Raw genomic sequence first — 26,433 nt, forward strand, 5'->3', positions numbered from 1 at the left:
ATCTGTCAGGGTTTTGTTTTGTTTTTGGTAAGGTAATGCATATATAGGGTGGAGGAAACTTCACAGAAAGGTAATAAGTAAGTCTCTCGACAAGGACTAATACCCAATTCTCTCCCTGGAGACCATCTTATATATCGTTTCAGATACGGCCAACTGCATGGACATGAGACCTGTACAGTCACATAGGAACCTAGACTTAGAACAGATCTGAGCTTGGATTGATGCCCTGCAGATGCCATCTTGAAATTCCTCATTTTTGAATAAGGGAACCTACATTTTTAATTTGCACTGCCTCTCCTCCAGTTAGGCAGTAGGACCTGTTTCTAGATATATATCTCAGAGTTAAACAAATAATATACACATTTGCTTCTCTCACTCTCCCCCCGCCCCCTTTTTTTAGCTTTTGATGATTCTTAAAACAGTATGTGTGAATTAAAATTTCCAGAGAGAAGATGCAAAAGTTATCCATACTGTTCACTAAATATTTCTGCTTCTGTTTCTGGGCACATGAGGAATATAGAGTGAGACTGAATTTTCTGGTTCCCCAGTGATTGGATGGGGTCAAGCGAGCATTTAAATGCTCATTCAAGAGTTTGAGGTACTGGTTGTTCAATTAGTCTTAGTCTCTGGGTGACTACAATGAGCAAAACCTTCTAGGTGACCCCCCCACCCATGGTCACTGCATGGATGAAAAATAAACTGTCATTAAAAAAAAAAAAACTGGTATTGTTTTAAACAATGAGATTAGGGAGGTTACTTGCTATTGCAGCATAACCCGTCCTTTCCTGACTGATAGAAATATTAAAATGCTGACACATAATTCACGGGAACCAACAGTGAGAACCGTAGGAAGATAAGGCAAACAGAGAGGTTAAAAACGAGAATCTAGGAGAAGATGGGATCCAGGGGAGTTGTGGAAATCAAGGGAAGAATTTGCTCCAAGCAGTAGAGTGGTCAACAGTATTGAATGTGTCCAAGAGGTCAAGGAAAATAAGAAATACAATATATACACCAAATCTAGCAACTGAGAATTGATAAGTTTATAAAAAACAGTATCCATGGAGAAGGAAATGGCAGCCTATTCCAGTACTCTTGCCTGGAAAATCCCATGGACAGAGAAGCCTGGTAGGCTACTGTCCATGGGGTAGAAAAGAGTCAGACACGACTGAGCGACTTCACTTTCACTTTTAGTTCTCTCAATCATAGGGAACCAGTCTTCTCTTAAGAAAGGGAGAAGCAGGAGCTGCTTGCTGCCAGCAGTCCCCAAATCTTTTTTTTTTTGGCTTTGCTTTTTATTTTCTACGTATCATTGAATATAATTAATACTGGTCACCTTGAATTCATAGTTGAAAGAAAGGAACAGACCTGAGACATCGCCAGCACTAGCCTAAGTAGAGCTGCCCCCTTTCTCTGCAGTTGTGGTTTACTACTTCCTGGGTTAGAAGAAATAACTGGGAGGTCTGCATGGATCAGACCCTTCAGGCAAGAACCAGTGTGTTAATAGTGTGAATTAGATATACTGACTACCTGCTCTGCTTAATTGCTATGAAACTGAACTAATCAGCAGTTATAAAGCACATACTTTGTTATGTGCTAGGCTCTGCCTCCTGGCCTGTAGATAATTTAAGAAGACCAAGGGAATACCATCAGACGTGCTAATTGTATTTGGGTGTTAACAAAAGCAGATCTAGACAAGCTGTCCACTTAAATGGTACTTTTTGGTCAGGAAAAATTTATTTAAAGATTGTGATCATGTAAAATTACTCAAACCTTCTGGCAAAAATATTTTTTGAAAAATAAATTAAATGCCTTTATAAAAAAATAATAAAATAAAATAAAAAACAGTATCCATGAAGTGCTGGTGATGGGGAAATAGTGGACAGAGGTCTGAGGAAGCAGAGGGAAGAGCACAAGGGGTCAGCATAACAGTTCAGCAAAAACTTTAGAAAAAAAATAGCTGCCTTCAGGTGGTGGATGAGGGCAATACTGAAGTGATTTGCCTATTCTGAACATGTCTTAGAATCATACAATATGTAACCTGTGTCTGGCTTCTCTCACTTAGCATAATATTTATAAGATTCATCCATGTTGTAGCATGTATCAGTGCTTAATTCCTTTTTATGGCTCAATAATCCTCCATTGTATAGATCATATTTTAAAAAAATCTTTCATCTGTTGATGGAAATTTGGGTTATCTGCCTATTCACTACTATATCACTAGCGACGGGTACTCTTGGAAATGAATGAAAGAATAGCACAAAGAGCACTGTCCAAGGTTCCAGGGGCTAAGACTCCACACTTCCAATGCAGGGGGCCTGGATTTGATCCCTGGTCAGGGAATTAGATACCACATGCCATAACTAAGACTGAAGAAAGGGAAAATGAAAGTTGCTCAGTCGTGTCCGACTCTTTGCGACCCCATGGACTATACAGTCCATGGAATTCTCCATGCCTGAATACTGGAGTGGGTAGTCTTTCCCTTCTCTAGGGGATCTTCCCAACGCAGGGATTGAACTGGGGTCTCCTGCATTTCAGGCGGATTCTTTACCAACTGAGTTATCAGGGAAGCCCAAGACCGAGAACAGCCAAATAAAAAAAAAATTATTAATTTTAAAAAGAAGCTAGACAATTAGTCCCTCATCCCTCAGCACCTGTGCTCCAACTGTCAAGCTTTACTGTGGATCTCCTCTTCACACAGATGAAGATAACTGCATTATTCAGAGTCCTGGCAGGAAAGCAATGGTGTACTCCAGCAAGATAACTAATGATGGGACCATTTACAGAGGTGTGGGCAGAGTTCAGAAAAACCATTAAGAGATGGTGAGCCCCCTGGGGCTGGCAACCAAATCTGAGCCTGAAGGGAGAAGGAGGGAGTGGTGCCCAGAAGTCCTACCATGTGCAGTTGGGTGGAGAGAAGTCAAGAAAACACATATCTAAACTCACTGTCCTCCTGTTCTCCTGCCTCCTGAACTGGGAGCTGGGAGGTAAGGGAGTCCCTGACACAGCAGGTGAGAAAGTAAAAATCAACTCAGATTGGAAAAGTAAGAATCTGCCTGGCTACTTAGCAGGCAGGAAGAGCAGAAATGGATAAATTCCACTGCAAAGGAAACAAGAAACAGCATTTCTGTATAGCTACAAGATGATAATGGAGAAGGAAATGGCAACCCACTCCAGTATTCTTGCCTGGAGAATTCTATGGACAGAGGAGCCTGGAGGGCTACAGTCTATTGAAGTGACTTAGCACACACAAGGTAATAATACTCCCCATCTTTGAGTGAGTGGCTGCTGCTTTGTTACTCACTGAGAAACGTCATCCTCTAAAATCACAGACTATCAGAAACTTTGCTATTTGAAATTACATCAGTAAGAATGAAATGTTCCTGGGATTTCACTGGTGGTCCAGAGGTTTAGAATCCGCCTTGCAATGCAGGGGACGTGGGTTGGATCCCTGGCTGGGGAACGAAGATCCCACATGCCTCGGGGCAACTAAGCCTGTGTGCTGCAGCGAGTGAATCTGAGTGCTCTAGAGCCCATGCATCACAGTTAGAGAGTCCATGCATCGCAATGAAAGATCCTCCGTGATGCAACAAAGATCCTGTGTGCTGCAACTGAGACCCAACACAGCCAAATAAATAAATATTAAAAAAAAAATAAAAAAGAATGAAAGTTCCCCTTTTGCCTGGGGAACCTAAGTCATCTTGACACAGAAAGGCAGTCTCGATTTGCAGCTCAGGTGCAGAACTTCCGATAAAGGGTTTCTGGAAACAACAGTCGACAACTGTCTTAGCTTTATTGCTTCCAAGGAAACAGGGCCCTGGGTCCATTTTGCAATCCAGATCTGAAGTTGGCCGTTTCATGCAAACCTGCTTTGCTCTGAGCCTGTGAAAACTTGTGCACGCTCATGCTCAGTTGCTCAGTCATGTCTAACTCTTTGCAACCCCACGGGCTGTAGCCTGCCAGGCTCCCCTCTCCATGGGGTTTTCCAGGCAAGAATGCTGGAGTGGGTTGCCATGTCCTTCTCCAGGGGATCTTACCAAATCCAGGGATCAAACCCTGTGGCTCCTGCATTGGCAGGTAGATTCTTTACTACTGAGCCACCTGGGAAACTTGCTTTCATTTAAATTTGATCTAAACTCCACCTTTCCCAGAATCTGATGAGAACTCCATCCCTTTGATTGATGATGTACATGCCTTCATCAAATGGATTAATAAATCTAATTTTGTTGAATGGCAGGTTTGTTTCTTTTAGGCTGACTGGGTAGGTCATAGGTTGACCTCCCAGGGCTTATTAAAGCAGGGTGGAAAGTGTATCTAGAGGGTTGGCAGGAAATAGTCCCCACAGAAATAAAGTCCTCTCCCAAACCCAGCCCCCAGCAAAACAGAACAGAGTGTTGTGAAGACGTGAGGGAGGGAGGAGTGGGGAGACCTTCATTCATCCAGTGTTCACATACATCTGAGGCTGAATAAAGGGTTCTAGAAATGAACCGATCTGTCTCTGGGTGGGCCTTGAGGCAATGGAAAGATCTGGGCTCTTTACTAAAGCACAGTGGGTCTCCTGACATTTAAAGGGTTGCCCCTTTACCCCAGCTGAAATGAGCCAAAAAATAGTGAAAGGAAAAAGGGGATAAGGCAGAATTCTTAAAATGCCCTTCCTTTGAACACCATCTTTGTGCAGGCATCTGGGGGAGGCCGGCTGGGGCGTGGGCATCCGTAGCACTTGGCTTCACTTGTTTATTCCCTGACACTTCTGGGGCAATTGCCAAGACCCGCCCCCTCTCTGCCGTCATTGGGAGGAACTCAAACTTAAAGCCTTCTGCTAAGAATCCAGACATTTCACTCTCCTCGTCCTGGCGGGTCTGCTGTGGCCGGTCTGGGAGGGTTGAGCCCTGGTCTAGCCCTGAGTGGACAGCGAGCCTCTCACCATGACAGGCTGCTGCAGCTGGAATGATGTTTTCCAGTATGAGACAGACAAAATCATCCGGATCCAAAGCAAGACTTATGGCACCATTAAATGGTTCTTCCACGTGGTGCTCTTTTCTTACATTGGGTAAGTGGGATGTGGGGATGACCCTAAGTCTCTGCAGTGGCTGGCAGCACAGGAAACCTCAAGGTTCAGCTTCTGGGGCACATCCTGAATTCCTTGAGGTTTTAAAATCTGAGATGTGAGGCTGACAGCCAGCTGGGGAGGAGTGGGAGTTGAGGGAGGAAGCAGCAGGCAGGAGGAAGCAGTGCCAGTCGGCTGCAGGAAGAAGCCACAGGAGGGGAGTGTGACACTTTGGGTTCTAAACCAGGCCTGCTGGGGCAAGCTGGGCCAGGGCATGCCTGGGGAAGGTGGGAAAATGCAGGGCAACACCCTGGATTCCAGCAGAGGAATCAAGGATTCAGGGTGCGCCTGGTATAAGGCTGTCATCTATGTGAGTCATCACCACTTCAGGGAGGAATAGGATCAGACCTGTAAATTCACTTTAGGCCCTCCCAGGTGTCAAGAAGACCTTCTTTGATTTTTTTTTTAAACATCTTATTGAGGTATAATTCACATACCAAACAAGTCACTCATTTAAAGTGTACAATTCAGTAGTTCTTAGTATAGTCAGAGTTGTGCAACCATCACCATAATCAATTTCAGAATGTTTTCATCACTTCAAAAAAACCACTCCTACATCCCTTAACCATCACTTTCATCTACCTATTTCCCTGCAGCTCTAGGCATCCACTATTGTATTTTCAGTCTCTATGGATCTGTCTATTCTGGATATTTCATATAAATGGAATCATGCAATCTGTGATCCTCTGTGTCTGGCTGCTTCTACTTAGCATTGTGTTTTCAAGGTTCATCCATGCTGGAACATGTATCTCTACTGCATTCCTTTTTTTGGCTGAGTAATACTTCATTATATGGATATACCACTGTGGGGTGGAAATCTGGGTTGTTTCCAGTTTTAGGCTATGATGAATGATGCTGCTATGAATGTTTTTTGTGTGTGTATGAACATGTCTTCAGTTTTCTTGGGTATGTACCTATAAATGGAATTGGTGGATCCTTCGGTAAACTTTATTTTTAACCTTTTGAGAAACTACCCAGTTGTTTTTCACAGTGGCTGCACCATTTCTTTTCCCCACCAACAACGTATGTTCCCTTTTCCCCACATCCTCATCATTACTTGCTATTGTCTGTCTTTTGAAGTATAGGCATCCTAGTGAGTGATTAACTCATTGTGATTTTTAAAAATAATTTATTTTATTTTTGGTTGTGTGGGTCTCCATTGCTGCGTGCAGGCTTTCTTACTGCATTGGCTTCTATTGTTGCAGAGCACAAGCTCATGGGCTTCAGCAATTGTGGCTCGTGGGCTCAGTAGTTGTGGCCCATTGGCTTAGTTGCTCTGCGGCATGTGGAATATTCCCAGACTAGTGATTGAACCATGTCCCCTGCATTGGCAGGCAGAATCTTATCCACTGCACCACCAGTGAAGTCTTCATTGTGATTTTTGATTCATAATTCCCTAATGGCTAAAGCCCCCCTGCTCTCTGTGATGATGGCGGTGATGATGATAACTTGAATCTATTAGGAGACAGTGTAGTTTACCAGTTAAAGGTTAAAGCAACTTATTTCATAAGCCTGGCTAAGTTTCCTTGACTAAGTCACTTAACCTCTCAGAACCTCAGGTTCTGCATCTGTTCATAGCACTGTTGCGATAATTACACAAGAAAAGGCCTGACAAGCCCTTATCGATGCCTAGTGTAGGGTAAGAGCTTCACAAATGATAGCTCTTTTTTAAAAATAATCTTTTTGAATATAATAGGTACTTTCATAAACACTCTCTCCTTTGACTTTTAAAGTAACCATGCCCAAGCTTGGATTTGAGATCTGGAGATGTGGATTCAAAAATCCTTCACTTTTTTGAGCCTTGATTCCTCATCTGTAAAATGGGGATAATGGTTGTGAGAGTTAAAATAATTAATAAAATGTAAAACAGCTGTGAAAAATACTCAACATATGGCCAGGCCTTACCAAGTGTTAGTTCTTCTTCTTAATAATATTACTAGGATGATCATTATTTGAGTCATATGTTTACTATTCAATAAATAATAAGCATGTATGTTAAAATTCTAAAATAAAACATATTACTTGGACCAGATATCACTGAACAGATAATAAAGAACATAGTTAGCAAATGCTCCCTTATGAGTCGATACATAGATCACATGTCACAATTCCACACTGTGATGTGGGTTCCCGGTATTCTTGGGTCTAGCACGCAATGTCTTAAAAGCAGATTATTGTATATATAAGAACAGATTATTATGAGAACACCTTACAATAATAAATATTTTTCTTTCATATGGTGTAATTTTATCTTAAGAGCATTTAATTCCCTCAAGTTCAGCTGTACATGATCCACAGAAGCATGGAGACAGAGCACAATTTATTTATTTTTTATTTTTTAAAATTTATTTATTTTAATTGGAGGCTAATTGCTTTACAATATTGTGGTGGTTTTGCCATACATTCACATGAATCAGCCATGGATGTACATGTGTTCCCCATCCTGACCCTCCCTCCCCATCCCATCCCTCTGGGTCATCCCAGTGCACCAGCCCTGAGCACCCTGTCTCATGCATTGAACCCGGACTGGCGATCTGTTTCACACATGATAATATACATGTTTCAGTGCTATCCCACCCTCACCTTCTCCCACAGAGTCCAAAAGACTGTTCTATACATCTGTGGAGATAGCACAATTTAAACAGTGCAATGATTCAACAACTGGGTGCCTGGGACTAAGCTCGTGATGGGGTTCCCTCAGTCTGTTCCCGCATGCTTCTCATAAGAGTGAGCATCTTGCCACCCTACCTGTAAATGTTTTCCACCCAAAACATCCCCTAAAATAAGCCAACTCCTTCACCTTCACCTAGAGCAAAACTGGAAAAACAGCAGTTTGTTCCAGAGCTGAAGGGAAAACTGGCTCTGATGAACTCATGGGGAGGTGGAAGATCTGTTTGCTATGCTTTGTGGACAATTTAGGGTCTTACCTGGTGGCTCAGCAGTAAAGAATCTGCCTGAAATGCAGGAGACCCAGGTTTGACCCCTGGGTTGGGAAGATCCCCTGGAGGAGGGCACGGCAACCCACTCCAATACCCTTGCCTAGAGAATCCCATGGACAGAGGAGCCTGGTGGGCTGTAGTCCATAGGGTCACAGAGAGTTGGACACGACTGAAGTGACTCAGCAGCAGCAGCAGTAGCGGTGGACAATTCAAGGATTTACCATAGACAACTTTAACAAGGCACAATTTTTACCTTAAGTGCTGACTTTACAAGATAACCCCCACATAAAATGCTTCTCCACTGTTTATATTTTTAAAATATAAAACTGAAGAAAAAGTACTTCCAGCTTTGCTTTCTCCCCCCTCTATGTTAACCGTATATTTATTTACATCTCACTGAATGAAGTCCCATAGAACACTGGTCTCCAACTTTTTTTGGCACAGGAACTCGCTTTGTGAAAGACAATTTTTCCACAGATAGGGGGTGGGTGTGCGCGGTGGGGGGCTGTGTTTCAGGTGGTAATGTGAGCAAATGGAGAACAGCAGATGAAACTACCTTCTGCGGCCCGTTTCCCAACAGGCCACGGCAAGTATGGGTCAGTGGCCCAGGGTTTGGGGACCCCTGCCATAGAACACAGCTTGGAAAATGCTGCCTTACAATGTACTGTGAGGCCTCAAGTTGATATAACTGCAGCTAGGCCATCTGTGAAATGGGTAGACCCACGATGCACAGGGATTGGGGGGAGGTAGTTGACATCAAATAGGACTAATGTGGACCAGATGCGGAAATCCAGACAGCTTTAGGTAATACTCAGGATATATATAGCAACAGGGGGAGGATTCTGGTCATGGGGTCCTGGGTTCAGAGGCTGTCTACACTCTGGCTGAAAAGGCAAAGAGTCAGGATAATGAAAGAAGACAGGGAGGCACAAGGCAGGCAATAGAGGAAATAAGACAAGAGGCTGATCAGCATCTCACAGTCCCTCACAACTGGGTTCAGATTTAGAATCAAAGGCAACGGCTGTGGCTACAGGCAAGATGGAGCAGTTCCAGATTCTAGGGCTCCGGGAGTGCGTGAAGAGGATACTGAATAGGTCTGTGTTAGGCAGAATTGTTTGGCTACTACCTGACAGAAACCTAAGTCATGTTAGCCGCCAAGCCACATAGGGGGATTTATTCTCACGTAACTGGTCAGTGGAAGAGACGGAGCTGTCCTCAGACATGGATGGTTAGAAAAGTTCAAGCTTTGTGAAACTGTGGGGGCTGGGTCTCTCTCCACACAATTTTTTTTTCCCCATTTATATTTCTCTCCCCACGTCTTGGCTCTATTTCTTGAATAGGCTCTCTATGTAGCTAGATGTCACATTCATATCCCCACATCCTCCCCTTTCAGCAACCCCAGAGGAACAAACAAGTCTTTTCTGATAGCTCTGACAGAAAATTTACAGAAAAGACTCTGATTGGTTGTGCCGTGCCATGCTGAGTTGCTCAGTCATGTCCGGCTCTTTGCGACCCTATGAACTGTAGCCCGCCAGGCTTCTCTGTCCATGGAATTTTCCAGGCAAGAATACTGGAGTGGGTTACCATTTTCTACTCCGGGGGATCTTCCCGACCCAGGGATCCAACCAGCATCTCTTATGTCTCCTGCATTGGCAGATGGGTTCTTTACCACTTGCGCCACCAGGGAAGCCCTGACTGGTTGAAGTCGCTCAGTCGTGTCCGACTCTTTGGGACCCCATGGGCTGTAGCCTGCCAGGCTCCTCTATCCATGGGATTCTCCAGGCAAGAATACTGGAGTGGGTTGCCATTTCAAGCTTGAGTTAAATATCCATCCCTGAACTGTTGGTCCTTTATTGGACTGGAACCTGGTGGTCCAGAGTCAACGATGAGAGAGTGAAAGAAGGAAAGAGGCTAATATTCCCTGGGTTACGCAGGTTCCCAGCTTTCGAGTTCCAGGGAATCAGCCAGAAATAGAGAGATAAAGAGAGAGAGGAAGGGAAAGAAAGAAAGAAAGACACTGGGACCAAAGCTCTGATGGAGCAAAGGTGTTCTAATCAACATGGCGTGGGCATATATACTGTCTTACAAAGTAGTTATTCTCAGCAAAGATAAAGATTAAAATTCCAGACTTACAAAACACAAGGCGATCCCTATTAAAGAGAGAAGAGGGTTCAGTTCAGTTCAGTTCAGTCACTCAGTCGTGTCCGACTCTTTGCGACCCCATGAATCGCAGCACACCAGGCCTCCCTGTGCATCACAAACTCCCGGAGTTTACTCAGACTCATGCCCATCGAGTCGGTGATGCCATCCAGCCATCTCATCCTCTGTCGTCCCCCCAATCCCTCCCATCATCAGGGTCTTTTCCAATGAGTCAACTCTTTGTATGAGGTGGCCCAAGTATTGGAGTTTCAGCTTCAACATCAGTCCTTCTAATAAACACCCAGGACTGAGCTCCTTCAGGATGGACTGGTTGGATCTCCCTGCAGTCCAAGGGACTCTCAAGAGTCTTCTCCAACACCACAGTTCAAAAGCATCAATTTTTGGCGCTCAGCTTTTTTCACAGTCCAACTCTCACATCCATACATGACCACTGGAAAAACCATAACCTTGACCAGACAGACCTTTGTTGGCAAAGTAATGTCTCTGCTTTTTAATATGCTATCTAGGTTGGTCATAACTTTCCTTCCAAGGAGTAAGCGTCTTTTAATTTCATGGCCACAGTCACCATCTGCAGTGATTTACTTATCACCATAATCAGAAACTAACAAAGGAAATGCCTGGATTCCTCAGCCCTCTGGAAAGGAGGAAAGGCATGCCTCTCCTCTTAATTCCTGAATATTCATGAATTAATAAGGGCCATAGGTTTCCTGACAGATCCAAAACAGCACACAGGAAGCCTCCTGACACTGAACAATCAATCCTGTGGCCAGGTGCACGGTGTCACCTGATTGGTGAGTGCTGGCTCCTGTGGCAGGAATTAGGGAGAGGGCACAGAGCTGAACCATGTCCTGTGGCTCTTAGAAAAGAAGGATTCTGCTGCCAGAGGAAGTAGGAAAAGTGGGTGGAAGGAAGAGACAGACAAAAACCAAATAGCCACTACAGGTCCTTCCAAAAGCCAGGAATTCCAGGGACTTCTGAAGGCTACAGGTCTATCCCTGGCTTGTCTCAACCCCGCACCTGGGCTGTGGAGACTCTGCCCCAAATTACTGTCAAGGTTGGGAGACTGGTATTCTCAACAGAAAGTGCCTCTGAGAATCAGCTCCTAGTTTTCCAAGACATACTCTGTTTCATCTTCTGGCCTCAATGAGATGGGAAGAATGGGATAATGATGACTACACTCCAGGAAAACTGAGATTCAAACACCTGAATGACAATAAAGATAACTTCTTTCTACTGTTAGCTTTATTTATATCATCTCATTTGATGTGCTGGGACTTAAGTATTCTCTTCATTATTTCACAGATAAGGAAATGAAAACTATGAAAGATGGAGTTACATTATAAAAAGTCATCCAGTTAGAAAGTGAGTGAGTGAAGTCACTTAGTCGTGTCCGACTCTTTGCGACCCCATGGACTGTAGCCTACCAGGCTCCTCTGTTCATGGGGTTTTCCAGTCAAGAATACTGGGGTGGGTTGCCATTTCCTTCTCCAGGAGATTGTCCCAATCCAGGGATTGAACCCAGGTCTCCCGCACTGTAGGCAGATGCTTTACTGTCTGAGCCACATTTCAGTCCAAAACAAATGTTCTTAACCCACAAACCATACTGCTGAAGTAGTTATCTGTCAGACTTTGAAAGCCCAGGCACTGGGTCTCCTCAACATTTAGCCAATCAATCTTCGTTTTCACCAGGCTCTTCTTTGTCTTTCTGAGTTGACCAGGGCAAGTGAGGGATGAGGATGGAGGCTGGGATGAGCATTCCATCACTTTGTCTTTCTCCATTGTTTATTCATTCCCCCAATGTTATTATTTTATTTTGTATATTTATTTATGTGGCTGCATCAGGTCTTAGTTGTGGCATGCGGGATCTTTACTTGTGGCATGCAAACTCTCAGTTGCGGCATGTGGGATCTAATTCCCCAAGCAGGGATTGAACCTGGGCCCCCTGCATTTGGAGCACAGAGTCCTAGCCACTGGACCACCAGAAAAGTCCCCATTCCCCAAATTTTAGAGTATCTACTATGAGTCAGACACTATTGTTTAATGGCACTAGAGATTATATTAATAACAAGTCAGTGAAACAAAGTTCTGGCAACTCATTGCATTATATTCTAATGGAGGAAAGAGACATGATAGGAAAATGCAGAAACATAATAAAATGTCTGATGGTGATAAGTGCTATGAAGAACAATAAGTTGGGGAAGAGGACAGGGAATGGGCATATGTGTGATAGAGGCATATGGGCTGAGATCTGCCCAAAGAAAGGGAACAAGTCATGAAATATCTGGAAGAAGAGTGTTTCTGATGGAGGGAATAGGAAGTGCAAAGGCCCTGAGGTGAGGACTTGATCGGGTATTCACAGAAAAGCAAGGAGGTCAGAGCGATAGAAGCAGAGTGAACAACGTATTGAAGGAGAGGTAACCTGGGTGGAGATGGGAGGACAGATCATTCAGGTCCTTGAAGGCCACTCTGAGTTCTTTGGATTTTATTCTGAATGAGTTGAGAAGCCATAGGAAGATTTAAAGCTGAGAAGTAAAAGATATTGGTGTTTTCTTGGGAAGATTTCCCTCTTCGCTGGAGACTAGTCCTCTTAAAAGCTTTTCCAATAAATGCAGAAGAGCAGGGAAGGTTGAGAGAGAAACGGGAGAACAAACTCCACTCACAACTGCTTCTCCCTCAAGTTAGCCTCTGCCCAGGCCAATAGCAAAGGCAACATTGTCCTGCACAGCCTCAGGCTGTCTGTCACCATGGAGATGGTGCTGTTGTGCTAGTTTGCAGTCATTAAATGTAGCTCCTGGGTGGCTGCCCATTTCCGGAGGGTGACCACACACTTGTGTGGCTGGGATTCCTCCTGTTGAATGGAAGTGAGTCCACCGCACAGGCAGAAAGAGTCACCAGAGGCCAGAGAGGGGCAAATCCAACTCAGGCATGGCCCCTGCCACTTGAGGGCAACAGAAACATGAAGATATCTGCCATGTTCTCAACCCACCCTGGGCCCCTAGGTGATGCAACAGAGACAGGAAGGCCCAGAGAAGACCCACTTCAGGAGGAGACCCCCTCCAGGAGAAGAATTGAGCCACCTTATATATGAGGCCAAGAGACCAGCAAACACAAATGAATGGAAGCCAAAAAGAGGAACAGTCAAAAGGTCAGTGTGTTCCAGAACCTGGTGAGTGAGAAGGAAGGAGCAGGAGCTGAGGACAGAGGTAGGCAGGGGCCAGGGTTGGGATTTGTTTCTCAATGCCATGGGAAGCCACGAAAAAGTTTTACACAAGGGAGTGAAACCATTTGATTCACGCTTTTAAAAGCACTGTCAGGCCACTGTGCAGACTATAGATTATTGGGGGGCAAAAGGGGCAGGGATGGGACCAGAAAGAAGGCTGTTGGAGCCACCCAGAGGAGAGAAGGTGGTGACTTGGACTAGAATGGGGCAGTGCAGCTGGAGAGAAGTGAGCAAATGGGCTATGTTTTAGAGGTGGAACTGACAGATTTTCTAGAAGGCGAAGATGACTCTAGGTTTCTTGGTGGATGATGATGCCTTTTATCAACATAAAAGACCAAGAAGAGGCTAGGTTGCCAACTAACGCAGCATTGTTAACTATGTCAAACTATTAAAACACCTCAACTACTACCATATTTTAGCTTCCCTTCACTAAGGTCTAAACCAAAACATTAAAAAAGCTAGAAGCACAGAGTCTTTAGAAAAAAAAAAAAGATGGTCTTTTTAAGTGAATGATCTTCACTTTATGAAGAGCTTGTCCTGGTTTTTTCATTTCAGTGCAGAATGGCAGAGGCTTCTCTGTAGACCAGCTGTCATGTACTGACAGGCTTTTGGCCACCACACTCAAGCCCCACTTCCCACCAGAGTAGAAATCTCCCAGCCCCCTTGGGTTTTGAGCACCATGCTGGGAAGAGCAAGGACCAGATTACATAGATTATTCACAGTACTACACATGTCAACTGACTGGTGTGAAAAATGCCAGAGAAGTGGAACTAGAGAAGCCAGCAGGAATCCAACTGGGTACAGGCTTGAACTTCATCCTAAGAACACTGAGAAAGGAAGAAGAGTCTTTCCTACCCCACTCTCAACATTTTATTATGAAAAATTCCAACCATAAAGGAAACATCAAGGGTTTTATAGATTCATAGTTCATACTGAGGGTTCATAATTTCATTTTAGAGAAAGCATTCTACTTTCAAAATGGCAATACCTATTGAGAACTACTGAGTGCTTAGCATGAGCCAGATTCTGTTCTTAGCTTATGACATGTATTAGCCTGTTTGATCCTTGTAAATAACCCTACAGAATTGGTCCTCATAGTGTGCAACCATGATTTGAATAGCATAACTACTGGGAAATTCCCAGGTAATGGGTTCCACCTCTTGACTGTATGTCACAACTTAATTTCCCAGCCTCCCTTGCAGCTAGGACACAGGCATGAGACCCAAGCTTTTCAAACATATGCAACATGCAACAAAGCTTTGATACACAGGAAATAACATGGGTGGTGAGCATGAGCAGAATTCATCTGAAGGAATGTATGGGGCTGATACCAGCCTTGACTGACACCATAGGGGCCACTTCCTGGACCCCATGTTTAATAGAGATCCCACCCTGGCCCTCCGCTAGCTGTGAGCTTCCCTATGGAGTAAGGAGCCTGTGGGACTGTATTAGTTTTCTATTGCTACATAACAAATCACTACAAACTCACCTAAAATACTGCCACTTATTAGCTCACAGTTCTGTAGGTCAGTAGTTTGGACCTGGCTTGGCTGGGTTCTCTGCTCAGGCTCTCACAAGGTTGAAATCAAAGTGTTATGCTGTGCTGAGTTCTCACTTTGGGACTTGGGGGAAAATTCACTTCCAAGTTCATTCTCCCTGTTGGTAGAATTCAATTCCATGCCATCATGGGACTCAGAGCTCTGCTAGCCAGGGGCCACTCTCAGATCCTAGAGACCACTTGCTTTTTTTATCGTGTGGCTCCCCTCTATCTTCAAGCCAGTGATGGCACAATGTTTTCATGCCTCAAATCTCTGACCTGTCTTCTGGGACCAGCCAAAGGAAATTCCCTACTTTTAAAGGCTCGGGGACTTCCCTGGTGGTCCAGTGGTTAAGAATCTGCCTGCCAGTGCAGGAGACATGGGTTCAATCCCTCGTCCAGGAAGATCTCACATGCCACAGGGCATCTAAACCTGTGGGCCACAAGTACTGATGCCTGCTGCACTCTAGAGGCTGGGTGCCACAACTACTGAGTCCACGCACCACAACTACAGAATCCAGCGCACCCTAGAGCCCTAGAGCAACAAGAGAAGCCACTGCAATGAGAAGCCTGCACATGGCAACTACAGAGTGTAACTAGCAACTAGGTTACCACAACTAGAGAAGGCCCCCAAGCAGCAATAAGACCCAGTGCAGTCAAAAGCAAATGAGTATCTTTTAAAATACCCTAGAAGGGATTGATTGCAAAATAAAGGAAACAGAATAGATAAGTGAGCTGGAAGATAGAATGGTAGAAGTAACTGCCACAAAACAGAATAATGAAAAAAGAAAAAAAGAATTGATGATAGTCTCAGAGACCTCTGGGTGAACATTCAACGCACCACATTCAAATTATAGGGGTCCCAGAAGAAGAAGAGAAAGAGAAAGGATTTGAGAAAATATTTGAAGAGTATATAGTCAAAAACTTCCCTAACATGGGAGAGGAAATAGTCAATCAAGTCCAGGAAGCACAGAGAGTCCCATAAGGGATGAACCCAAGAAGAAATAGGCCAAGACACATGTCAATCAAACTATCAAAAATTAAATACAAAGAAAAAATATTAAAAGCAGCAAGGAAAAAGCAAAAATAAAAAGCACACAAGGGAATCCCCAGAAAGTCTGTTATGACTTTCAAATGTTTAAATAAACAGTAGGTGGGCCTCCACTTGTTCTCCTGCCTTCCCTTGTTCTCAGCTGTTAACTTCCGTCACTGCTGGAACAATCCAACCACAAACTTGGTAACATAAAACAACAATTTATTTTCTCCAAGTTATGGAGATACCTAAAATCAGTATCACTAGGTTAAAGCTGAGAGGTCAGCAGGGCCATGCTCCCTCCAGAGGCTCTAGAAGAGAAGACATTTCTGCTTCTTCCAGTTTCTGGGGGTGGCCTGTGTTCCTTGGCTTGTAGTCACATCACACCAGTCTTCAAGGCTTGCATCCCTGACTCTCCACTTCACCTTCATGAACCTTTCTCCTGTATGTGTGTATGTATGTGTGCATGAAATCTCCTCTCTCTTCTTTTTTTTTTAATTCTTAATTAAAAAATTTTTGGATTTTTGGCTGTGCTGGGTCTTCTTTGCTGCACATGGGTGTTGTCTAGTTGCAAAGAGTGGGGGTTACTCTCTAGTTGCAGTCCATGGGCTTCTCAAGGCAATGGCTTCTCTTGTTGCAGAGTACAGGCTCTAGGACATGAGGGGTTCACAGTAGCTGTGGCTCAAGGGCCCTAGAGCACAGTCTCAGTAGTTGCGGCTCACAGGCTTAGTTGCCCTGCAGCATGTGGAATCTTCCTGAATCAGGGATCAAACCTGTGTCCCCTGCATTTGCGGGTGGACCCTCAACCACTGGACCACCAGGGAAGTCCCTCTGTCTCTCTGTTATAAGAATACCTATGATGGCATGTAGGGCCTACCTAATTCAGGATAATCTCACCATCTCAAAATCCTTAACTTAATCACATCTGTAAAGACCTTTTCCCCAAACAGGCTAACAGTTATAAATTCTGGGGATTAGGACATGATAGCTTTGGGGTCATTATTCAGCCTCTTATAGGAGATGTGGCCCCAGGCATTGAGTTCACTGGGGCATGGCAGTGACTAAGATTCTGGCACTCAAACCTATTGGCATGAATTTCTACCTGTGGCTCAGCAGTGGCTGGCAGAGTCTTTTCTCTGGAATAGTCCCTGTTCTCTGGGTGTTGTTCCTAGCTGGGCATTGTTTCAGCAAGCCTGGTTTTTGGTCCACCAAGAGACTGTATGAACTACCTAATGTCCTTTTAAAATCTTCTTCCTTTATTTTTTAAGCAACTTTAAGTTCAGTTCAGTCTCTCAGTCATGTCCGACTCTGCAACCCCATGAACTGCAGCATGCCAGGCCTCCCTGTCCATCACCAACTCCTGGAGTTCACCCAAACTCATGTCCATTCAGTCAGTGATGCCATCCAACTATCTCATCTTCTGTTGTCCCCTTCTCCTCCTGCCCTCTATTTTTCCCAGCATCAGGGTCTTTTCAGATGAGTCAGTTCTTCGCATCAGGTGGCCAAAGTATTGGAGTTTCAGCTTCAACATCAGTCCTTCCAGGGAACACCCAGGACTAATCTCCTTTAGGATGGACTGGTTGGATCTTCTTGTAGTCCAAGGGACTCTTAAGAGTCTTCACCAACATCAGTCTTCAAAAGCATCAATTCTTTTGCACTCAGCTTTCTTTATAGTCCAACTCTCACAACCATACATGACTACTGGAAAAACCACAGCCTTGACTAGATGGATCTTTGTTGACAAAGTAATGTCACTGTTTTTTTAATATGCTGTCTAGGTTGGTCATAACTTTCCTTCCAAGGAGTAAGTGTCTTTTAATTTCATGGCTACAATCACCACCTGCAGTGATTTTGGAGCCCAGAAAAATAAAGTCAGCCACTGTTCCCACTGTTTCCCCATCTATTTGCCATGAAGTGATGGGACCAGATGCCATGATCTTAGTTTTCCAAATGTTGAGCTTTAAGCCAACTGTTTCACTCTCATCTTTTACTTTCATCAAGAGGCTCTTTAGTTCTTCACTTTCTGCCATAAGGGTGGTGTCATCTGCATATCTGAGGTTATTGATATTTCTCCCAGCAATCTTGATTCCAGCTTGTGCTTTTTCCAGCCCAGTGTTTCTCATGATGTACTCTGCATATAAGTTAAATAAGTAGGGTGACAATATACAGCCTTGACGTACTCCTTTTCCTGTTTGGAACCAGTCTGTTGTTCCATGTCCAGTTCTAACTGTTGCTTCCTGACCTGCATACAGGTTTCTCAAGAGGCAGGTCAGGTGGTCTGGTATTCCCATCTCTTTCAGGATTTTCCAGAGTTTATTGTGATCCAAAAGAGGTATAATTTATTATATCATAAAAGTCACCCATTTTAAGCATATACTTCAATGTTTTTTTAATAAATTTGCAAGATGGACAACCATCATCACAATTCAGTTTTGGAATATTTCATTACCCCAATAAGATCCCTCATTCCCATTTGCAGTCACTCCCCATTCCTACCCACTGGATACAGGCAAACACTAACCTATACCCTGCCTCTATAGATTTGCCTTTTCTAGACAATCTTCTTAAACTTGGCCGAGTGGACTCTATTGTTTAGAACTAGAAACCCTGGCCAATATAATTCTCAGTCGTGTCTGCCTTTTTGCGACCTTGTGGACTGTAGCCCACCAGGCTCCTCTGTCCATGGAATTTTCCAGGAAAGAATACTGGAGTGGGTTGTCATTTCCTTCTCCAGGGGAGCTTCCTGATGTGGGATTAAACCCACGTCTCTTGCATCTCCTGCATTGGTAGGCAGGTTCTTTACCAGTTGAGCCAACAGGGAAGCCCAATATAATTCTAATATCCCCTAATTATAGAAGAAGAAGCAATGACCCAGAAAGGCTAAGTAGGGCTTCCCTGGTGGTACAGTAGATGAGAATCCACCTGCCAATTCCGGGGGACATAGGTTCGATTCCTGGGCCAGGAGTAACTAAACCCGTGTGCCACAGCTACTGAGCCTCCATGCTGCAACGACTGAAGCCCATGCGCCTAGAGCCTGTGCTCCTCTATAAGAGAAGCCGCCAAAATGAGAAGCCCATAACTGAACTAGAGAAAGCCACTGTGCAGCAATGAAGATCCACTGCAACTAAAAATTAAAGAAAAAATTAAGAAAGGCTACGTAATTTACACAAGTTCGTGTAAGTAGTAAGTGATAGAGCCGATGTTGAACCCAGAGCCCAAGCTCCCCATAAAGTACTGTGGAGAATGGAGGAAGTGAGAGTACAGAGGGAGGGAGACCATTTAGGAGAGGATTGGGTTACCCAGGTGAGAGTTCATGGTGGTTTGGAATGAGGAGTTAACAGCGGTACAGGAGAGAAGTAGATGGTTTTGAATAATGCTAGGAAGACATAACAATAAGATTTGACAACTGAATGGATGAGGGGGATGAGGGAAAGGATAAATTAAGCAGTTTGCCATGTTCTGGCTTGGGCCACTAATGAGTGGTAGAACTTATTGGGGATAGGAAATGTGAGGAGGGGAAAATGCCCATCTAGGATGGAAGATGAATTCAGAACTGAAGGTGCTAAAGGTACAAGTCTATGCGACATACACGTGTAGATACTTATTTGATAGATTGGTGTGTGAATCTGGAGCTACAGATGTAGATTTCTATATCACCAGCATAAAAATGGTTAACTAGATAGAGCCATGGCAGTCGCTGCAACTGACCAGCAAGAGAGGATGTAGATGAGAAGACAAGAGGGCTTAGAACAGACCCCTGAGGAATTCTAACTTTAAGTGAGGAAAAGCACAGAGGTCACCAAAGGATTCTCAGAAAGGGCGAACATGGAGATCCAAAGAAAGTCAGGAGAATGTGGATTCGGGAAGGTGAGGGGGAAAGTGGAGGCATGGTAACTGGTATCAAATGCTGCCGAGAATTCCAGGAAGATCAGGTCCATGGCCTGGCTACTGGATTCAGTGATGGTGTTGTTGTTTACTTGACAAGAGAGGCTTTACAGAAGTTCCAAGGGTGGGAGCCAGTCTGGAGTGGGCAGAGGAGTGAATGGAGATGCAGAAATGGATGTGGTGACTCACTTTTTCAAAGGACTCGGATACAAAGGAGGAGAGAGGTGGCAAGTAGTAGAAAGAGAAGAATGTGGGGTCAAGGGAGGGTTTATTTTTAAGATGGGAAATTGATGCTGAAATGCAGGTGGAGAGGAGACTCAAGAGAAAGGGAGATGATGGGATAAATGAAAATTATCATCACTGTTGTCATTGTCATCACTGTCACCAACTAGCAGCTACAGGGAAAGTTTGTTCTGTTCTGGGACTGTTCTAATTATTAGACATTTCTTCCTTACGCTGAATCAAAATCTATCTCCCTATAATTTTTCCCTTTTGGTTAGAGTTCTGCCCTGTGGTCCACTTTCTACTTGACAGTTTCCAGATGGCTTCAGCCTGCTATTACATTTCTCCACTTCTCCAAAATAATAGCTGAAGTCCCTCTGGCTCTGTACCCCTAAGACAGTATCCAGACCCTTTACTATTTCAGCCAAGCCCACACAACCGCACTCTGGTTTGTCAAGGCTTTCTTAAAAGGTGATGCCTGCACTCTTGCATTGCTGGTGGAAACATGAAATGGTTCAAGCTTTTGTGGTTTGGTAAAATGAACTGAGATAAAAAAAAAAAAAAAGTGCACGTCCTTTGACTCAGAGACTTATCTTAAGGTGTAAAATTTACCTGAGGTATGACAAGATTCTTGTGTAAACATGTGCCTGGCAATATGAAAGGGGAGAGTGGAGAATTAACGAAGTATAGTGTTGAAGAGAACAGACCGAGCCTCAAAAGACTGAGGATTTCCCCCACCCCCAAAGATCAGGAACAAGACAAAGATGTGTGTTTTTACCACTGAAATGCCTGTTATTTAAAACTGTACTCGACATTCTAGCCAGAGCAATTAGGCAACAAAAAGAAACAAAAGGCATCCAAATTGAAAAGAAAGACGTAAACTATATATGTCGATGATAAGGTCCTATATATGGAGGACTTCCCTGGGGGTCCAGTAGGTAAGACTCTGGGCTTCCAATGCAGGGGGCCCCAGTTCAATCCCTGGTCAGGGAACTAGATCCCCCACGCATGTCACAATTAAGAAGTCTGCATGCTGAAACTAAAGATCCCGTGAGCTGGAACGAAGACCTGGTATAGCCAAAATAAAATTAAAAAAAAAAAAGATCCTATATATGGAGAATCACAAAGAATTCACAAAAAACTCACTGAAGTTTATAAACCAGTCAGTAAAGTTTCAAGCCACAAAATCAACACACAAAAATCAGTCATGTTTCCACACACCAACAATGAGCAATCTAAAAAAGAAATTAAGAAAGTACTTCCATTTATAATAGCATACAAAGGAGCATGAGCTGGGAGTTAATGCTGCTACTTACCATGTGTCTTAGTTCACTATAACAAATACCAAAGACCGAGTGGCTTGTAAACAACAGAAATTTATTTTTCATGGTTCGAGAAGCTGGAAATCCTACAGTCAGTGCAACATCAGATATGGTTTCTGGTAAAAACCCACTTCCTGGTTCCCAGATGGCCATCTTTCTGCTGTATTCTCATACGGCAGAAGAGGTGAGCTGTTTCAGGGGCCTCTTATAAGGGCACTACTCTCCTTCATAAGCGCGCCATCTTTGTGACCTACTCACTTCCCAAAGGCCCCACCTCCTCATACCATTGCATCGGGGTTAGGTTTCAACTTAATAATTTTTTTTGGGGGGGTCATAAACATTGAGTCTACAGCACTATGTGAACTTGGGCTCACTTTCTTGGTGTCACAGTTTGCTCAGCTATAAGGTGAGGGTGAGACTGTTCCTTCTTTACAGGGCAGGTGAGGGTGGAAAGAGTTAGTATTTGTTATTAATATATGCTTAGAAGAGTGCTTGACACATAGTAAAAGCTATATCAAGACTACCAAAAATGTTTACAAAACTGAACAAAAGTTCCAGTTCAATATCCATCAGTAAGAGAATAGCTGGCAAATTTTCACAATTCACCTCTTAGGCTGAACCATATGGAATTGCCAATATTCTATTGTTTTGTCTACAAAACGGGCAATTTCATATGTTCCAATCTAAACACTAGAATACCCTGTAACCATTCAAAGTGGGTACATATCATAGATCTATCTTTATCATCCATTTTGCGCTACTATTGTGAAAAGAGTTAATAACATATTATTGAGCAAAAATTGCAAGTTATTTAATAGCATGTAGAGTGTGGCCATGTTTGTCTAGGTGGGGGCATAAAGAGGCATCAGGAACATGTGCAAAAATTTTCAAGAGTGATAACCTGAGAGGGAGAATGTTGGAACCTTTTCATGTTCTTTGTGCTTTTCTGTGAAGTTTATACTTTTACAAACACCAAAGGGATTCTCTTTAAATGTGTGGCTCATAAGACATGAACACAAGACTCCTTCAGCTTGTTGCCTAATTAGGGCACAGGTCATTGGCTTATCACCATCCTCAAGGAGAACATTCTACTTCTCTCACCAAAGCTTAAGACGACACTAGTTTTTTGGGTTTTGTTTACTAGAGGATATAATACAATTTTGGCTAATATGGGTTTGGACAAATTTAAAATGTTGGGCCTCTAAGATAAGCCTCTGCCAATTTGGGTGGTCCATGGCCTGTATCTGTATAACTGAGTTTTTTAGCTCAATGCCTTTACACCTATCTATTATATTGGGTTGGCCAAAAGTTCATTTGGATTTCCCCATATTGTGTTCTGGAAAAAACCCAATTGAAACTTTTGGCTAGTCCAATCTTTCCTCTAATTGGTAAACATTAACTAATAGATTAGGACTCACTCTCTTCTCTCCATATAGTAGGATGTGTAGAAAGTATTGTGATCTGGAGTAGGAGTTTTTGGAACAAGAGGGAGATAGTTAAAGAAGTATGAAAAGGAAGGTTTTTCCAAATGAACTAGATGGTGGATAAAAGTGCAATAGTCAAAGAGAATTGGAAGAACAGATGATGTCTTAGCCAAGCTGTGAGTAACAAGAAACTGAACCTCCTTCCCTAGCTAGCTCAAGGAAAGGTGTGGCAGAGTAGAATGGGAGTGGTATATCGTTGTTTAGTAGCTAAGTTGTGTCCGACTCTTTAGTGACTTCATGGACTATAGCCCACCAGTCTCCTCTGCCCATGGGATTTCCCAGGCAAGAATACTGGAGTGGGTCACCATTTCCTTCTCCAGGGGATCCTCCTGACCCAGGAATTGAACCCACGTCTCCTGCATTGGCAGGTGGATTATTTACCGCTGAACCACCAGGGAAGCCCTGCCTATATTGTAGGAGGCTGAATAATTCCCCCCACCCCATGCCAAATCTCCGAGTCCTGATCTCTGGAACCTGTGAATATGGTAGCTTATGTGGCGAAAGGAACTCTGCAGATGTGATTAAATTCAAGGTCTTGAGATGGAGAGCTTATTCTTAATGATCTGAGTGGCCCCAGAGTGATCACAAGAGTCCTTATAAGGGGGAGGGGCAAGAGAATTGAAGTTGACAAAGAAAACGTGACAAGAGGGGTTGTGGGTAGAGAGTTGTGGTTGTGAACCCAGGGATGGTCTAGAAGCTGGAAGAGGTGAGAACAGACTCTCTAGTGGAGACTCCAGAAGGGACCAGGCCTGCTGTCCCCTTGATCTGAATCCTGTAAGAATGATTTTAGGCATCTGACTCCTCAAAACTAAGAGAAAAAAAATGTTTGAGTTATTTTAAGTCACTAAGCTCTTGGTGGCTTATTACAGCTGCCACAGGAAGCCAGCATTTAACTTGCCTTTCAGGGTGCAGGCTCTACTCCACTTTCTTCGCAGTACATCTCTGACTGCCCCGGCCCCTTTCTGACCACCCCCGCACACACACACACACAACTGAGTGGACCAGGGTTGGACACAATCAGATTCTTCTCTTGGGATTTTAAATGTAAGATACAGAGGCTGCAGGCTCGACTACTCCACGAGGCTCAGAGGGCCCAGGACCCACAGTTCTCTTAGGGGCCCACAGAAGTCTATTGGCCCTGGGGTAGGCATCAGTTAACCGGATGGGAGGATGGTTCACTTTCGGGTCACACCCTTTCACTCTTGTGTTACCTTTGCTCAGTGAGCTCAGGCGCTGTGCGGCTGAAGTCTGGCTTTGCTGTTCCTTCCTGTGGCACGTTGAGGACTCTCTCACCATGGGTGCATGCAGCCAAACCCCACTGCGATGCCAGTACATGTCCGTGAAAGTCCTTCTCATTGAGAATTCGTGGATTGGGTTTCTGAAAAACATCTTTATAGTGTGCATCGTGGTCTACAACTGGTGAGTCAGGTGCAATGTGCCAGTCTGGGGACTCCCCCAGCAGACCTTACCCTCCATCCTTCTGTCCTCCTGCTGCCCCTCCACAGCCCTCCTCTTCAGCTAGACTGGTCTGTGAGGACCCAGGTTTCTCTCACTTTTATTCTCTTCCATCTTCCCAGCTCTTCAGCTTTCTTCTCCCCCATCTCCACCTATCCATCCTATAAGGCCCAGCTGAATCCCCCAGCTCCATCATGCCCCTGTTCACTCCAGGGACCAGTGGTTTTGCCCTCTTCAGAAGGCAGAGAATTGTAGCTTCTTAGAACTGAACAGTCATAGGGATTAGGGAGCCAGGGAGTTATCCCCCTGTTGTTGTTGTTGTTCAGTCGCTAAGTCGTGTCTGACACTTTGCCACCCCGTGGACTGTAGCACGCCAGGCTTCCCCGTCCTTCACTATCTCTGGGAGTTTGCTCAAATTCACTTCCATTGAGTTGGTGATGCTAACTAACCATCTCATCCTCTGCCAACCCCTGCTCCTTTTGCCTTCAATCTTTCCAGCATCAAGGTCTTTTCCAACGAGTTGGCTCTTCACATCAGAAGGCCAAAGTACTGGAGCTTCAACTTCAGCATCAGTCCTTCCAGTGAATATTCAGGGTTGATTTCCATTAGGATTATTTGGTTTGATCTCTTTGCTGTCCAAGTTATCTTCCCATTCAGGGACTAAGTCCATTACCCAAAGAGGTGGCATGGCTTGTCTGACTCACCAAGGAGATAGGGAGAGAGCTGCTGGAACAATCGTTAAAATGTTCCTTCCATATGCAGACTCTTTTGTTTCCTCTTTATTTTCTTTGATGCATCTCTGAAGCATTTTGATTCTTTTTGAAAAACATTTATTTCTTTATTTGGCTACATTAGTTCTTGGTTGCAGCACATAGGAACTTCAGTTTTTGTTGCGTTAGGACCTTTCAGTCACGTTAAGATCTTTAGACCTTTTAGCTGTGGCATGTGGGTTCTAGTTCCCTGACCAGGGACCAAACCTAGGCCCTTGCACTGGGAGTGTGGAGTCTTAAGACAGTGGACCATGATTACATAAAGACAAGTTTTCCGATTTCTGAGCAGGTTGGATTCCATTAAGGCTGATCTATATGACATCATACATTTGGGGATGAATATGAGCAACTGAGGGCTTCCCAGGTGTCTCAGTGGTAAAGAACCTGCCTGCCAATGCAGGAGATGCAGGTTCGATCCCTGGGTCAGGAAGATCCCCTAGAGAAGGAAATGACAACCCACTCCAGTATTCTTGCCTGGGAGTCCCATGCACAGAGGAGCTTGGTGGGCTACAGACCATGTGATCACAAGAGTGGACGTGACTGAGTGACTAACCAACAACAAGAGACTGAGCTTCCCAAGTGGAGGGTTAAATGGACACTGTTATTCTGGGAGACTGTTTCAGTCTCCAACACAAAAGAACATTGCACATATCATGTGCACATTGTGATGATAGGCTGAAATACACTGTTGAGTAAGCATTATCATATTTGTCTATGGAATTACACTGGATAGCTCTGTCTCATATATGCTCATTGGATCTCAAATTGGGCTCTCTGCAAACCTCATTTTGTGGATTTCCCTGGGGGGTCCAATGGTTAAGAATCCACCTGCCAATGCAGGGGACATGGGTTCAATCCTCGGTCTGGGAAGACTCCACACACCGTGGGGCAACTAAGCCCATGCACCACAACAAGAGAAGCCATCGTGATGAGAGGCCAGTGTACCGCAACCAGAGAGTAGCCCCCTGTCCTGCCCACCACAACTAGACAAAACACTCCCACAACAGTGAAGACCCAGCACAGCCAAAAGTAAATTTAAAAAACCCAGCGACAACCTCATTATGCACTTACTTCCCATTTACCCCTTCCGCCCGCCCCAGGGAGCCATCAATCTACTGTCTCAGTGGATTTACCTATTCTGGATTTTCATATAAGTGGGATCATACACTGCATGTTCTTTTGTGTCTGTCTTCTTTCACTTAGCACAAAGTTTTTTGAGGTTCATCCACAGTACAGCATGTGCATCTTTTCATTCCTTTTCTTGGGTAGATAATTATCCATCATCTTTTTTTTTTTTTTTTT

The 26,433-nt window shown here is 44.1% G+C and overlaps 2 protein-coding genes across 5 annotated transcripts in view; one reads left to right on the forward strand and one right to left on the reverse strand.

Annotated features, from left to right (window-relative positions):
* IFT81 (intraflagellar transport 81) overlaps positions 1 to 26,433 on the reverse strand; it is a 209,636-nt gene that overhangs the window by 121,930 nt on the left and 61,273 nt on the right. The gene's annotated exons all lie outside the window — the stretch shown is intronic.
* The window catches only part of P2RX7 (purinergic receptor P2X 7), a 56,217-nt gene continuing 34,605 nt past the window's right edge, over positions 4,822 to 26,433 (forward strand). The window contains exons 1-2 of one of the 4 annotated variants that reach the window (XM_043441019.1): positions 4,822 to 5,047; positions 24,128 to 24,325. In XM_043441019.1, the coding sequence (XP_043296954.1) occupies positions 4,923 to 5,047; positions 24,128 to 24,325 (323 nt within the window). In that variant the 5' untranslated portion in view covers positions 4,822 to 4,922. Of the gene's footprint in view, positions 5,048 to 13,202; positions 13,349 to 24,127; positions 24,326 to 26,433 lie in introns of all 4 variants that reach the window. The other 3 variants (XM_043441030.1, XM_043441038.1, XM_043441046.1) reach the window with 3 other exon arrangements.

Source organism: Cervus canadensis, chromosome 1 (assembly GCF_019320065.1).
Source record: "Cervus canadensis isolate Bull #8, Minnesota chromosome 1, ASM1932006v1, whole genome shotgun sequence".
Taxonomy (NCBI): Eukaryota; Metazoa; Chordata; class Mammalia; order Artiodactyla; family Cervidae; genus Cervus; species Cervus canadensis.